At 40.3% G+C, this 14321-nt stretch overlaps 2 protein-coding genes across 6 annotated transcripts in view; both read right to left on the reverse strand.

Moving 5' to 3' along the window:
• VXN (vexin) overlaps nucleotides 1-14321 on the reverse strand; it is a 965102-nt gene that overhangs the window by 874970 nt on the left and 75811 nt on the right. The window lies entirely within an intron of this gene.
• MTFR1 (mitochondrial fission regulator 1) overlaps nucleotides 1-14321 on the reverse strand; it is an 88045-nt gene that overhangs the window by 59835 nt on the left and 13889 nt on the right. For all 5 annotated transcript variants that reach the window (XM_050802073.1, XM_050802075.1, XM_050802071.1 and 2 more), the window contains exon 2: nucleotides 3280-3425. In XM_050802073.1, coding sequence (XP_050658030.1) covers nucleotides 3280-3345 — 66 coding nt within the window. In that variant the 5' untranslated portion in view covers nucleotides 3346-3425. The remainder of the gene's footprint in view (nucleotides 1-3279; nucleotides 3426-14321) is intronic.

Raw genomic sequence — 14321 nt, forward strand, 5'->3', positions numbered from 1 at the left:
CTACTTTAATTGTTTTGGGGTGCCATGAACTGAGCACACGTAAGATGGCAAATTTAATCGATAAATGTTATGTGTGTTTTGACTGTTCCACCCACCAGCTATTCCGCAATCTCAGACCTCCCTATTCTGAGACAAAATAACACTGGAATTAGGCCAGTTTAACCTTACAATGATCTCCAAGTGTTCAAGTAAAAAGAAGCATTGCATGTCTCTCACTTTAAATCAAAAGTTAGAAAGTATTAAGCCTAGTGAAGAAGGCAAGTTGAAAGTACAGACAGGCTGAAAACTAGGTCTCTGGACCAAATAGTTAGCCAAGCTGTGAATGCAAAGGAAAAGTTATTAAAGGAAATTTAAAGTGCTGCTACAGTGAACACATGAATGATAAGAAAGTAAGAAGGCCTTATTTCTGATATAGAGAAAATAAACATCAAACCAGTCACTATTCCCTTAAGCCAAAGCCTAATCCAGAGCAAGGTTCTAATTCTCTTCAATTCTGTGATGGCTGAGAGAAGCAAGGAAGCTACAAAAGAAAAGTTGAAGCTAGCAGAAGTTGGTTAATGAGGCATAAGGAAAAAAGTCATCTCCATAACATAAAAGTGCAAGATGAAGAAGCATCAGGTGCCAACATAGTGAAATTCTGTCTCTACTAAAAATATTTAAAAATTAGCCTGGTGTGATGGCGCACACCTGTAATCTCAGCTACTCGGGAGGCTGAGGCAGGAGAATCACTTGAACCCAGAAGGCGAAGGTTGCAATGAGCCAAGACTGTGCCACTGTTCTCCAGCCTGGGCAACAGAGTGAGACTGTTTGAAAGAAAAAAAAAGTGATTCATTGTATTTCACTATCACTTTATTGTGGTGATCTGAAATGAAACTCATAGTATCTCTAAGATATGCCTGTACATATCAGATCAATGGGAAAACACATGTTAATCACTGAAAGGTAGAGCTAAGAAAGCTTCTTTTATTTTCTGGTGCCCAAATATAAAATCTTGAAAGATTCCTTTGTATTTTTATTCTTAGGCAACAAGCTAAAAAATATTGGAAATTAGTTAACCCCAAAAGATCACATTGCTTTACGTTAGAAGAAAATTTGTTTTTATATGAATTTTCAGCTGATTAAAGTTGATGATTATATGCTAGCTTCAATAAGTTAAAAATAGATCTTGCTAATCTGCTATTAGTAGGAAGGACTCTCAGTTGTAATTACAGTATTTTGAGCACGTTAATCCTCCTTTAGCTGGTCCATTCTTTGATGAAAGGCACCCATTTTCCAGCTTAAAGTGAATAAGCTAAATAAAGCGTGCTATCTGTGCCTGAACAGAATTCTATCCTTTGGCCTCAATTAGCACTACTCATATTGACCTGTCTTGGGGTGGGAGGCTGGTAACAGCAAAAATGTAAGAAACTATTATTGAATGTACCTACACTGTACAAGCCACTGTGCTAGATGCTTTACATACACTGTCATTTAATCCACAGGTAACTCAGCAGTAGCAATTCTTACAGCTACTTTGCAGAAGAAGGCAATAACTGACAGAGACAAATTTCAGATTCAAGTGTGTTTAAATCCAGGACCCACAATCTTAACATTAAACTATACTTCTTACTAAAATTACAGTAAATAGAAATTATAAAGCTTTGGTTTTTGGAAATCATAAATAACAAAAACTTCCCTTCCTTGTGCAAGCAAGAGAAAAAGAAACTTTTGCTGTCATTACTAAAATGTCAATCCACACGATGATAAAACTGAGCTAAGTGAAGTTTTTTTGTTTGTTTTTTTTAAAGATAGGGTCTTGCTCTATTGCTCAGGCTGGAGTACAGTGGCACAATCTCAGCTCACTGCAACCTCTGCCTCTCAGGCTCAAGCAATCCTCCCACCTCAGCCTCCCGAATAGCTGGGACTAGAGGTATGTGCCACCATGCCCAGCTAAATTTTTAAAATTTTTTGTAGAGACAGGGTCTCACGATATTGCCCAGGATGGTCTCGAATTCCTAGGCTCCAGCCATCCTCCTGCCTCCGTCTCCCAAAGAAGCACTGAACCTGGCCACTAAGTGAAATTTAAAACATAGGAACGTATATCTGAAATAGATGAAAATACCAATAAATTTACAAGTCATTTTCCTATTGCTTATCCTCAAGCTAATAATCTCAAAATTATGCAGCTACAAACAAAGATAATTTTATTTGGTTTCTACTGTTTAATCTCTGAAGAAAACAGATGTAATCTTGGAAGTTGGGGAGATTCAAAGTTCGGGCACAAAAACAAAAAAGTAAAAGTGCACTAAAAAGTATACCCATATTCTGCCAGGCACAGTGGTTCACGCCTATAATCCCAGCACTCTGGGAGGCCAGGGTGGGCAGTCAAGAATTCAAGACCAGCCTGGCCAAAATGGTATAACTCCGTCTCTACTAAAAATATAAAAATTTGCTGGCCGTGGTGGTGTGAGCCTATAATCCCAGCTACTCAGGGAGCTGAGGCAGGAGAATCGTTTGAATCTGGGAGGCAGAGGTTGCAGTGAGCTGAGACTGTTCCACTGTACCCCAGCCTGGGCAATACAGCAAGACTCCTTGTCAAAAAAAAAAAGTATACCCATATTCAAATTATGTAACCTGCCTATATCTTCAATAAATAAAATTTAACTCTATGTCATAGCCATGAAAAAAACGAATCTGAAAATGTAAAACAAAATATTCTACAAAATGTGCTTGGCACAATACTTGCTCTAATAATTTATAGGTCTAAACAAACTATATATTAGTAGAAAATACTTATAAAAAAATGTCAAGATGAAAACTAACATCTCTAGCATAGAATAATCATTATAGTAACTTTTTCCTTCTTATCAATAGTTGTTATTTTTAAGAGGCATGACTTACTTTTAAATAACCGTGTTGTTTAAACACATTATAACAGCATGTTAATATTCAATGTTAATAATTCTACAACATTAAGAGTGCTGTCAAGTGTTAGCCAAGCATATTTTATGCAATGATTTTTCTGCTTATTTAAGCCTTTTCCTCACTAATAACAAATATATTGCTCTTAATGGTCACATGAATACTGGTAAGTTTTCAATGTAACCCAGAAAGTTACTTCCTTACTTTGGATACTGAGAAAAGATTCACTTCTATGATTTAAATAGAAAGCAAATTAAACAGTACATAAACATATTGAATTCAAGATGTTGGTCATATATAGATTTATTTCATTTTCTCAGAAAAAATTCTTAAAATATCTAAATGTCGGGATTTAAAAAATGAATTTTGAGCACTCACCGATTGCATGCTTACTCCAACTTGATGAAAAACCATCCTAATTAGGCGCTTAATCCAGCCAAGCATTTATATGGCAAAGTCTCCCCAAATTTGCATTTCAAGTACTTCTTCAGGCATACATAGCAGCACATGGTCCATAAAACACACTGAAAATTTAAAATGCAAATACTAAAATGAAATCATTATTATTTAGAATTTGTACTGTCTACATGTCTCACAGAGCAAGCCTAAAACATTTTTAAAACTTCATGTGCAGCCTGACCAACATGGAGAAACCCCATCTCTACTAAAAATACAAAATTAGCCGGGCGTGGCGGCGCATGCCTGTAATCCCAGCTACTCGGGAGGCTGAAGCAGGAGAATCGCTTGAACCCAGGAGGTGGAGGTTGCCGTGAGCCAAGATCGTGCCATTGTACTCCAGCCTGGGTGACAGAGCAAGACTCCATCTCAAAAAAAAAAAAAAAAAAAAAAAAAACTTCATGTGGAATTTAAGAGAAAAAAAGATTTGCTTGTGATCAGCTTGCTTAAAGTAACTGTAACAGTATAAGGTGTTTTGTTTTCTTTTGTTAGTATTTTTTTCAGTCAGTGTTCTTAGCTGGAAGCAACAAAAACCTAGTTTGGCTAATTCAAGTAAAAAATACATTTATGAAAAGATATCTGGGGGATAACAATCTTCAGAGAACCCAATTTATAGGCTACACAACCAAGGACGTTCAAAACTGTAGCAGACTTGGCCCTGGGAAAACACCACTGCATTTGTTACTACCACCACAGACAGGGTCCATGCAGTTCCTCCTTTTCCATGTCCCCAGCTCCAAAGATGCTGTCTGTACTGGTGTATTTGCTAGACCAAGTCCGCAGCTCACGTGTCACAGTAAAAGGAAGGCTGACAAAGCAAGCACCTGGCTATAGTAACAAGCAGGTTAAGCTTCCCACCAAAAATCATAAAGGAAGGAATTCGAGAAATACAAAACAGAAATTCAGATGTTGAAAGACCAAAACCAATGAATAAATCTTTTAATATTCACTAGCACCATAACCCCTGCCATTCATTGTCTGCCCTACTCCCCATCAATACACTGTATATCTGACAGAATTACAATGTTAACTTGTATGGTATAGACGACTTTACTGGAAGTGCTGGTCTCTAACAAGATAAGGGAGTTTGCATCAGAATACGAATCAATACACTGCTCTCTCATTGTAAAAATCTTGCTTAAGGCCAGGTGTGGTGGTTCACATCTGCAATCCCAGCACTTTGGGACGCCAAGGGAGGCGGATTGCCTGAGGTCAGGAGTTTGAGACCATCCTGGCCAACATGATGAAACCCCAACTCTATTAAAAACACAAAAATTAGCTGGGCGTGGTGGCAGGAACCTGTAATCCCAGTTACTTGGGAGGCTGGGGCAGGAGAATCCCTTGAACCCAGGAGGCAGAGGTTGCAAATGGCACCACTGCACTCCAACCTGGGCAACACAGCAAGACTCCATCTTAAAAAAAAAAAAAAAAAGAAAAAAGAGAAAGAAAAAAAAGAAAATCTTCCTTAAAGGCTGGGTGCGGTGGCTCATGCCTGTAATCCCAGCATTTTGGGAGGCTGAGGCGGGCGGATCACTTGAGGTCAGGAGTTTGAGACCAGACTGGCCAACATAGTAAAATCCCATCTCTATTAAAAGTACAAAAAAAAAAAAAAAATTAGCTGGGTGTGGTGGAGCATGCGTGTAATCCCAGCTACTCAGAAGGCTGAGGCAGGCGAGAGGTGGAGGTTGCAGTGAGCTGAGATCACGCCACTACACTCTAGCCTGGGTGACAGAGCAAGACTCCATCTCAAAAAAAAAAAAAAAAAGAAAAAAAGAAAATCTTGCTTAAAAAATCAGCTAAACAAAACAGTATGCTGTATGCTATAGTTGACTTACATAGTGATGTAAGCCCTTTATCTCATCATGACCAGAAACAGTTTGTGGTCTACATTTTGAGAATAACTTTATAGATAACACAGAGAATAGGAAGAAAAGTAAAGATGCCACAAATGTGCAAAGTGCTGGGTGAAAATAAACTGAAAAAGCTGAATGCTGATGAAAGGAGGAGGATGTGCATCATGGGTAAAAATGAACAGCAGTGGGGGAAGACAGGATGGAGTATAAAAGGGTGTGAGTTCATATGAGAATCTGAGCTAAAAGCCTATATTAAGAAAAAGGGAAAAAGAGCCGGGCGCGGTGGCTCACGCCTGTAATCCCAGCACTTTGGGAGGCCGAGGCGGGCGGATCACAAGGTCAGGAGATCGAGACCACGGTGAAACCCTGTCTCTACTAAAAATACAAAAAATTAGCCGGGCGCGGTTGTGGGCGCCTGTAGTCCCAGCTACTCGGGAGGCTGAGGCAGGAGAATGGCGTGAACCCGGGAGGCGGAGCTTGCAGTGAGCCGAGATCGCGCCACTGCACTCCAGCCTGGGCGACAGAGCAAGACTCCGTCTCAAAAAAAAAAAAAAAAGAAAGAAAAAGGGAAAAAGAAACAGAAATTCTATTAGACAAACCTAGAACCTAGGTATAAGAGTTTGACTCAATATGGTAGAACAGTTATTTTAGAAAATCTGCTGAATTCAGCCGGGTGTAGTGGCTCATGCCTGTGATTCCAACACTTTGGAGGCCAAGGCAGGAAGATCGCCTGAGGTTAGGAGTTCAAGACCAGCCTGGCCAACATGGTGAAACCGCATCTCTACTAAAAATACAAAAATTAGCCAGGCGTGGTGGCATACACCTATAATCCCAGCTACTTAGGAGGCGGAGGCAGGAAAATCGCTTGAACCCAGAATGCAGAGGTTGCAGTGAGCTGAGATGGTGCCACTGAACTCCAGCCTGGGCGACAAGAGCATAACTCCATCTAAAAAAAAGAGAAAAACAGAAAAAAGAAGAAAGTTTGCTGAATTCACCAAAGTTTAAATTAAGTATTATTTTTTAATCCTTTGAAAAGCTGAAAAAAAAAAAAAGTATACATATTTTGCTCTATAGAAAATTTTAACATGATGGAAAGTTCTAACTTTCCCTTCCTTTTTTTTTTTTTTTTTAATTTGAGACTGAGTTTCGCTCTTGTCGCCCAGGCTGGAGTACAATGGTGCGATCTTGGCTCACTGCAACCTTCGCCTCCCGGATTCAAGCAAATCTCCTGCGTCAGCCTCCCAAGTGGCTGGGAGTATAGGCATGCACCACCATGCCCGGGTAATTTTGTATTTTAGTAGAGACAGGGTTTCACCATATTGGTCAGTCTGGTCTTAATCTCCTGACCTCACCTCAGACGATCCACCACCTCAGCCTCCCAGAGTGCTGGGATTAAGGTGTGAGCCACCGCACCCGGCCAGAAAGTTCTAACTTTCTAATATGTTTTTCACTTACCTTTATAATTCTATCAGATATACAGTATGTATATCTGGGTATGGGAAGTGGGGCACAGAGTGAATGGGAGGGATTATGGTGCCAGGGAGTGTAAAATAACTTTTGATATATATTTGAATTAGTGAAATAATGCTTTTAGTCTCCTTTATTTATTGGCATTCCAAATGAGAACCCTTAGCTAAAATGTCCAAACACCACTAAATTATATTAATAACGAGCTAACTTCACAGAACATTTGTTATGTACCCGGGATTATCAGGAACATTTGTATGCTTATTAGGTCATTACATATAAAGTCTCAATTATCACAAACCACCTTATTAAGGTAGGTATTAAATTATCTTCTATTTGTAGAGGGGCAAACTAAAGCACAGTTAGTGTAACTTGAGTAAGGGTCACATGTTTATAAGTGGCAAAGTTAGGACTCAAACTAGATGTTTCCATAAGTCTGTGCTTTTATCCACTATAACCATGCAACTAAACAAAAAAGGAGTAGTTTGAAAAACCTATTCGAAATTTTGAGTGTTTTGTTTTTGTTTTTGTTTTTGAGACAGAGTCTCACTCCATCGCCCAGGCTGGACTGCAGTGGCATGATCTCAGCTCACTGCAACCTCTGCATCCCAGGTTCAAGTGATTCTCATGCCTCAGCCTCCTGAGTAGCTGGGATTACAGGCGTGCACCACCACATCCAGCTAATTATTGTATTTTCAGTAGAGACAGGGTTTCCCCATATTGGCCAGGCTGGTCTCGAACTCCTGACCTCAGGTGATCCATCCACCTTGGCCTCCCAAAGTGCTGGGATTACAGGCCTGAGGCACTGTGCCCAGCCGGGTGTTTTCTATTTTAATTTTTTCATATTGTGATTACATTCAACTTTCAACACATTTATATTCTCAAGCTAATGACATAAAATATTGAAGTATGAAGGCTTTGGACTTGAGTCTGTACCCTTGTTGTGCCACCTACTAAATGGTAAGTATTAACATGTTATCTCCAGATAGGAACAGTACTCACAGAGTTGTAGGAATTAATAGAGATAATACATTAGCCATTTCAGTAAAAATACTAAAAAAGTAGGTTAATACTAACAGGAATGGAAAAGAATAGATGGATTCAGGATGCCAATAAAAGTAAGAATTAACCTAACTTGGTAAAGTAGCTGGCTAAAGCTGGGTGTGACGTTGCATGCCTGAAGTCCCAGCTACTCAGGAAGCTGAGGGAGGAGGGTCCCTTGAACTTAGGAGTTAGAGTTCAGCCTGGTCAACAAAGCAAGATCCCATCTCTTTTTAAAACAACAACAACAAATGTAAAGTGGTTGGCTAGCGCAATAAGGAAGAAGAGGAAAATCAAATTACTCCAAGGTTTTGATTGGAGATGACAGAAATTATGGCTATCAGATAAGGAAATGCTGGAGAGTAAAGCTCTTCAATGAAGGTGAGTCTAAGATGACAGAAGTATATCTAGATGAAACTATGCAGTAGAGTGCTAAGCACTGGCAGGAATATATATTTATTGATTACTATAAAAGGTCTGTGACTATATCTTTGATCAGGCAGATATATTTTAATGTTACCAGGATCTATTATTAGTTTTATAAATGAATCCTCTGAGAGCCAATGGTGAATAAGAAGAACAAAGAACCAAAAATGAGGTCAAAGCTGGAAATGACTGGCAAAAAGCAGGCAAGGAGAAAGGGTGGTTTTATGTGGGGTTTGAAAACCTATCATTAAAGCCCAGGCGTGGTGGCTCATGCCTGTAATCCCAGCACTTTGGGAGGCCAAGGCAGGCGGATTATGAGGTCAAGAGACAGAGACCATCCTGGCCAACATGGTGAAACTCCGTCTCTACTAAAAATACAATTAGCTGGGCATGGTGGCACGTGTCTATAGTCCCAGCTACTTGGGAGGCTGAAGCAGGAGAATGGCTTGAACCCGGAAGGCAGAGGTTGCAGTGAGCTGAGATCATGCCACTGTACTCCAGCCTGGCAACAGAGCGAGACTCTGTCTCAAAGTAAATAAATAAATAAATTTTTTAAAAAGCATGAAAAACTAAAACGTCAAATAGTTCTTTGGCAGGGTGCAGTGGCTCACGCCCGTAATCACAGCACTTTTGGAGGCCGAGGCAGGCAGATCACCTAAGGTTAGGAGTTTGAGACCAGCCTGGCCAACATGGCAAAACCCCGTCTCTACTAAAAATACAAAAAATAGCTGGGCATGGTAGTGTGTGCCTGTAATCCCAGCTACTTGGGAGGCTGAGGCAGGAGAATAGCTTGAATGCGGGAGGCGAAAGTTGCAATGGGCTGAGGTTGTGCCACTGTACTCCAGCCTGGGAGACAGAGTGAGACTCCATATCCAAAAAAAGGGAAAACCTATCATTTTTATTTAAATTAAAGTATAACCTACACAGAAAAATGTACACATAAGTGTCCAACAAATTTTTACATATGTATATACCTTTGTAACCACCACCTAGATCTAGATAGGAAACAGTTTAAGAACAGAGTCAATATTCATGCCTTGCCTATCTAACCACCACTATTCTAACATTTGCAACCATGTGTTAGTTGTGCCTTCTGACTTCTATCATTCAACACTGTGAGACTCATTCAGGTTGTTTATGAATTACAGTTCTTTTTCAGTGCTGTAAAGTATTTCATCATATTATTGTAACACAATTCATGTATTCATCTGTTTGTTTTTAGCTATTACAAGTAAGAGTGCTAAGATAATTCTTACACAAAGATAGCAAGGTACACATAAATGATCATTTCTCTTGAGCATTCTCTTGAGTACCCAGGTGTAAAAGTGTTAGATTATAAAATATATATAGTTTTAGGCCGGGCGCGGTGGCTTAAGTCTGTAATCCCAGCACTTTGGGAGGCTGAGACGGGCGGATCACGAGGTGAGGAGATCGAGACCATCCTGGCTAACACGGTGAAACCCCGTCTCTACTAAAAAATACAAAAAACTAGGTGGGCGAGGTGGCAGACGCCTGTAGTCCCAGCTACTCGGGAGGCTGAGGCAGGAGAATGGTGTAAACCTGGGAGGCGGAGCTTGCAGTGAGCTGAGATCCGGCCACTGCACTCCAGCCTGGGAGACAGAGCGAAACTCCCGTCTCAAAAAAAAAAAAAAAGATATATAAAGTTTTAATAGAAACTGCCTAACGTGGCCAGGTGCAATGGCTCAAGCCTGTAATCCTGACACTTTGGAAAGCTGAGGTGGGAGGATTACTTGAGGTCAGGAGTTCAAGACCAGCCTGGCCAATGCAGCGAAACCCTGTCTACTAAAAATACAAAAATTAGCCAGGTGTGGTGGTGCATGCCTGCAATCCCATCTACTCCAGGAGAATCGTTTGAACCCAGGAGGCGGAGTTTGCTGCAGCGAGCCGAGGTCGTGCCACTGCACTCCAGCCTGGGTGACAGAGTAAGGCTCCATCTCAAAAAAAAAAAAAAAGAAGGGAGGGAGGGGAGGGAAGGAGGGAAGAAAGAAGGAAGGAAGGAGGGAAGCAGGGAAGGAGGGAAGGAGAGAAAGAGGGAAGGGGGGAAGGGAGGAAAGGAGGGAGGAAAGAAGAAGGAAAGAAGGAAGGAAGGGAGAGGAGAGAGAAAGGGCGAGCCTAACATTTCCCAAGGTTATTGGACAAATTACACTCCCATGAGTAATTAAGAGAACTCCAGGTACTCTACATCTTTGTCAGTAATAATTCGTATTGTTAGTACTTTTTAAATTTTAGCAATTCTAGTGTTCTCTTCACATTTTGGGGGATATTTTGATATCTTCTTTTGTGAAGTATCTGTTTAAGTCTTTTGCTTTTTTTTTTCTTTTTTTGAGACAGACTCTTGCTCTGTTGCCCAGGCTAGAGTGCAATGGTGTGATCTCAGCTCACCGCATTCTCCGCCTCTCAAGTTCAAGCGATTCTCCCACCTCAGCCTCCCAAGTAGTTGGGACTGTAGGCACATGCTACCATGCCTGGTTAATTTTGATATTTTTAGTAAACATGGGTTTTGCCATGTTATCTAGGCTGGTCTTGAACTCCTGACCTCAAGTGACCCTCCCGCCTCGGCTTCCCAAAGTGATGGGATTACAAGTGTCAGCCACCACGCCTGGCCTTTCGCTCATTTTTTAAAACAGAGTTTATTTATGTATTTATGTATTTATTTTTGAGACAGGGTCTGGCTCTGTCACCCAGCCTGAAGTGCAGTGCCAGGATCCTGGCTCACTGCAACCCCCCTCCCAGGTTCAAGAGATTCTCATGCCTCCTGAATAGCTGGGATTACAGGCATGCACCACGACTCCCGGCTAATTTTTGTATTTTTTGTAGAGACAAGATTTCACCATGTTGGTCAGGCTGGTCAGGAACTCCTGGCCTTAAGTGATACACCCCCTCAGCCTCCCAAAGTGCTGGGGTTACAGACTAAAATAGAGTTTATTTTTTAGAGCAGTTTAAATGTACAGCAAAATTGAGTAGAAAGTACAGATTTCTTAATTGGGCAGTCTTCCCACTATCAACATCCCACACAAGAGTGGTGCATTTATTCCAACGGATGAACATATAGTGACACATCATCATCTAAAGTCCACAGTTTACCTAACAGTACACTTTCAGTACTGTACATTCTGTGGGTTTCGGCAAATGAATAATGGTATGTATCCACCATTATTATATCATACAGAATAGTTTCACTGCCCTAAAAATCCTGTGTTCCGCCTATTAATTACCCTCCTTCCCAACCCCTGGCATCTCTGATCCTTTTATTGTCTCCACAGTTTTGCCTTTTCCAGAATGCCATGAAGTTGGAATCACACAGTATATAGCCTTTTCATAATGGCTTCTTTCACCTAGTAACATGCATTTAAGGTTCCTCCATGTATTCTCATGGTTGATAGCTCATTTTAGTGTGGAATAACATAGAATTTTACAGAGATACCACAGTTTATTTATTCCTTCCCCTACTGGAGAACACCTTGGTTGCTTCCACATTTTGATAAACTATGAATAAAGCTACTCTAAACATCTCTGTGCAAGTTTTGCTCCTTTTTTAAACAGTGTATTTAGTCAGAGTTCTCCAGAGAGAACTAACAGAATATAGATACATAGAAACAGATTTATTATGAGGGACGGGCTCACGCAATTATGGAGGCTAGAAAGTCCCACAATCTGCTATGTGCAAGCTGAAGGCCAACAGAGCTAACAGTGTTAAATCTCAGGCTGAGTGAAAAGGCCTGAGGGAGGGCCTGAGGGATATCCCAGCTCAAGCAGAGTACAGATTTGCTCTCTCTTTGTCTTTTATTCTCTTCAGGCCCTCAAGGGATTGGTGATGCCTTTCTTCAGTCTATAGATTCAAATGCTAATCTCTTCCAGAAACACCTTCACAAATACAAAGCAGTAGTGATGTTTTACCAGCTATCTGGGCATCCCTCAGACCAGTCTAGTTGATATATAAAATTAACCACCACAGATGTTTTTTGTTTTGTTTTGAGACAGAGTTTCACTCTTGTTGCCCAGGCTGGAGTGCAATGGCACGATCTCCGCTCACCACAACCTCCACCTCCTGGGTTCAAGAGATTCTCCTGCCTCAGGCTCCCAAGTAGCTGGGATTACAGGTGTGCGCCACCACACCCAGCTAATTTTTTGTATTTTTAGTAGAGATGGGGTTTGGCCATGTTGGCTGGGCTGGTCTTGAACTCCCAACCTCAGGTGATCCACCTGCCTCAGTCTCCCAAAGTGCTGGGATTATAGGCGTGAGCCACCGTGCCTGGCTCACAGATGTTTTTTTCAAATTATTATTTGAAAAATTATCCTGATTTGCCAGGAAAAGATGTTTCTTAAGTCTAGGCTAAAGAATACAGAGCACTGGCTAGAAAAACACAGATGGAATGAGTTAAATCATATAGAGTAAGAAGGGAAGACTGGATAGAAAGCTCAGGAAATACTAATACTTGTAGAACAGAAAAAAATAAAAGACACTGTAAGATTCAATGAATCAGTATCTTTCTTTTCAAAGGTTTAGCCTGTTAACTTCCTTGTCCTTTGTTCTCAAACTCAACTTTCTCTTTCTACATGCCTCCTTGCTCCTAGTTACTGTAAACAACCTACCCCCTTCCTGTCAGATCTAATCAATAACTCACATCTGTTCCCTTGGTTACCTGCACCCATTGTTCCCCCGAAACTGCACATCTCACCACTGAACCTCATGTCCCCCTTCCCTTCCATATTTAGAAAAATATTTGCAAGTAGCCAATGGGGTCAGCTCAGACTGTACGGTCCGACCCCAGGCTATGGGGGAGTGACACAGAGGTAAGGACTACACATCAGAGATATAAAAACAACAACAAAAACCTCCTCTCTTTTGTTCTGTGTGCTTTTGTGATCTTGATTGACGTGGGTGGCACCCTTCTGCAATAGTAAATTGCCTTGCTGAGAAAACTTTTGCCTGAGTGCTGGTTCCACTTTGCAGCACCGAGCATTTATTCCTGGAGCATTTTTATATCCAACAGACACTAACCAAAAAAAGATCAAAATAGCAGTAGAAAAATAAGAGTGGTATTATCACCAAAAAAAAAAGAAAAATTTGAGAAAGGACTTGAGAAAGGTAACGGTCCTTGTTAAACACAGAAGGGAGGTGACATAGATGGTGGACTCCTGCTGCTACCCCTTCCTCCAAACTTCTTCACAGTGCTCTCTGGAACTTGTTTGTCTATAAACATCCCCCAACTCCATATCTTATCTTCAACAGATTCACTCACTACTGAACTCCCCTAGCTTCCTTCCCTCCCTTGATGAAACTTGGCTTCCCTTTAGAATACTGCTTCTCCTACAGCTACAGCCTTCTTAAAGGGTTTCTGCTTGCTTATTCTCTTACATTTTACTTCAGTGCTGTTTCCTGTCAACTATTTTTCTAAGATCTTTTAAAAGCTCTTGCTCAAAAGCAAAACTACCCAAAGTACAGACAATATTCTATTTCTTAACCTGGGTGGTCATTATATGGATATTTGCTTTGTGACAATTTATTGAGCTGTAATTTATGTTTGTACTTTTTTCTGTGTTACACTTCAAAATAAATAAGATTTTTTTAAAAATTGCTAAGAATCAGGCTGCATTTTGTTTTCTAGGTTCCTTATGAATCAATGAAAATGTGTGTGTGTGTGTATTCAACTCCTAGAAATGTTATGAAGATGGTATAGGCTTATATTCTAGACTATCTGCTCTAGCATAGACTATAAGAAATAGCAAATTAATTTTGGTTGGCAGCTGGTAGAAGAGAAACCTAGATAAATATTGGAAATAGACTTTCTTTTTCTTCTACCAACACTGTGAAAATATATAATAGTATGCAGCTCAACTAAAATTTACAGCAGTCAAATTGAAGATAATATAAAATAATACTGTCTTCAACTAATGTAATATCTGTTTTTGAGATAGTTATAATAAAAAGTTATCAGCAGTAAATAGTTTCATAATAACTCTGTTAGCAATAATGACAATGTTGTCACTACATTTGAGATGCCAAAAATTTACAGTTACAAAGGTATGATGGGGCTTATTTTTAGAACGTCTTTGAGAACCATTCAAGGAAATGGCCACTTAACTATATTTTCATTATGAAAGATGAGTTTGACTCATTTTATAGTTGGGGAAAATATCTAAGAAGATTAACAG

Source organism: Macaca thibetana, chromosome 8 (assembly GCF_024542745.1).
Source record: "Macaca thibetana thibetana isolate TM-01 chromosome 8, ASM2454274v1, whole genome shotgun sequence".
Lineage (NCBI taxonomy): Eukaryota > Metazoa > Chordata > Mammalia > Primates > Cercopithecidae > Macaca > Macaca thibetana.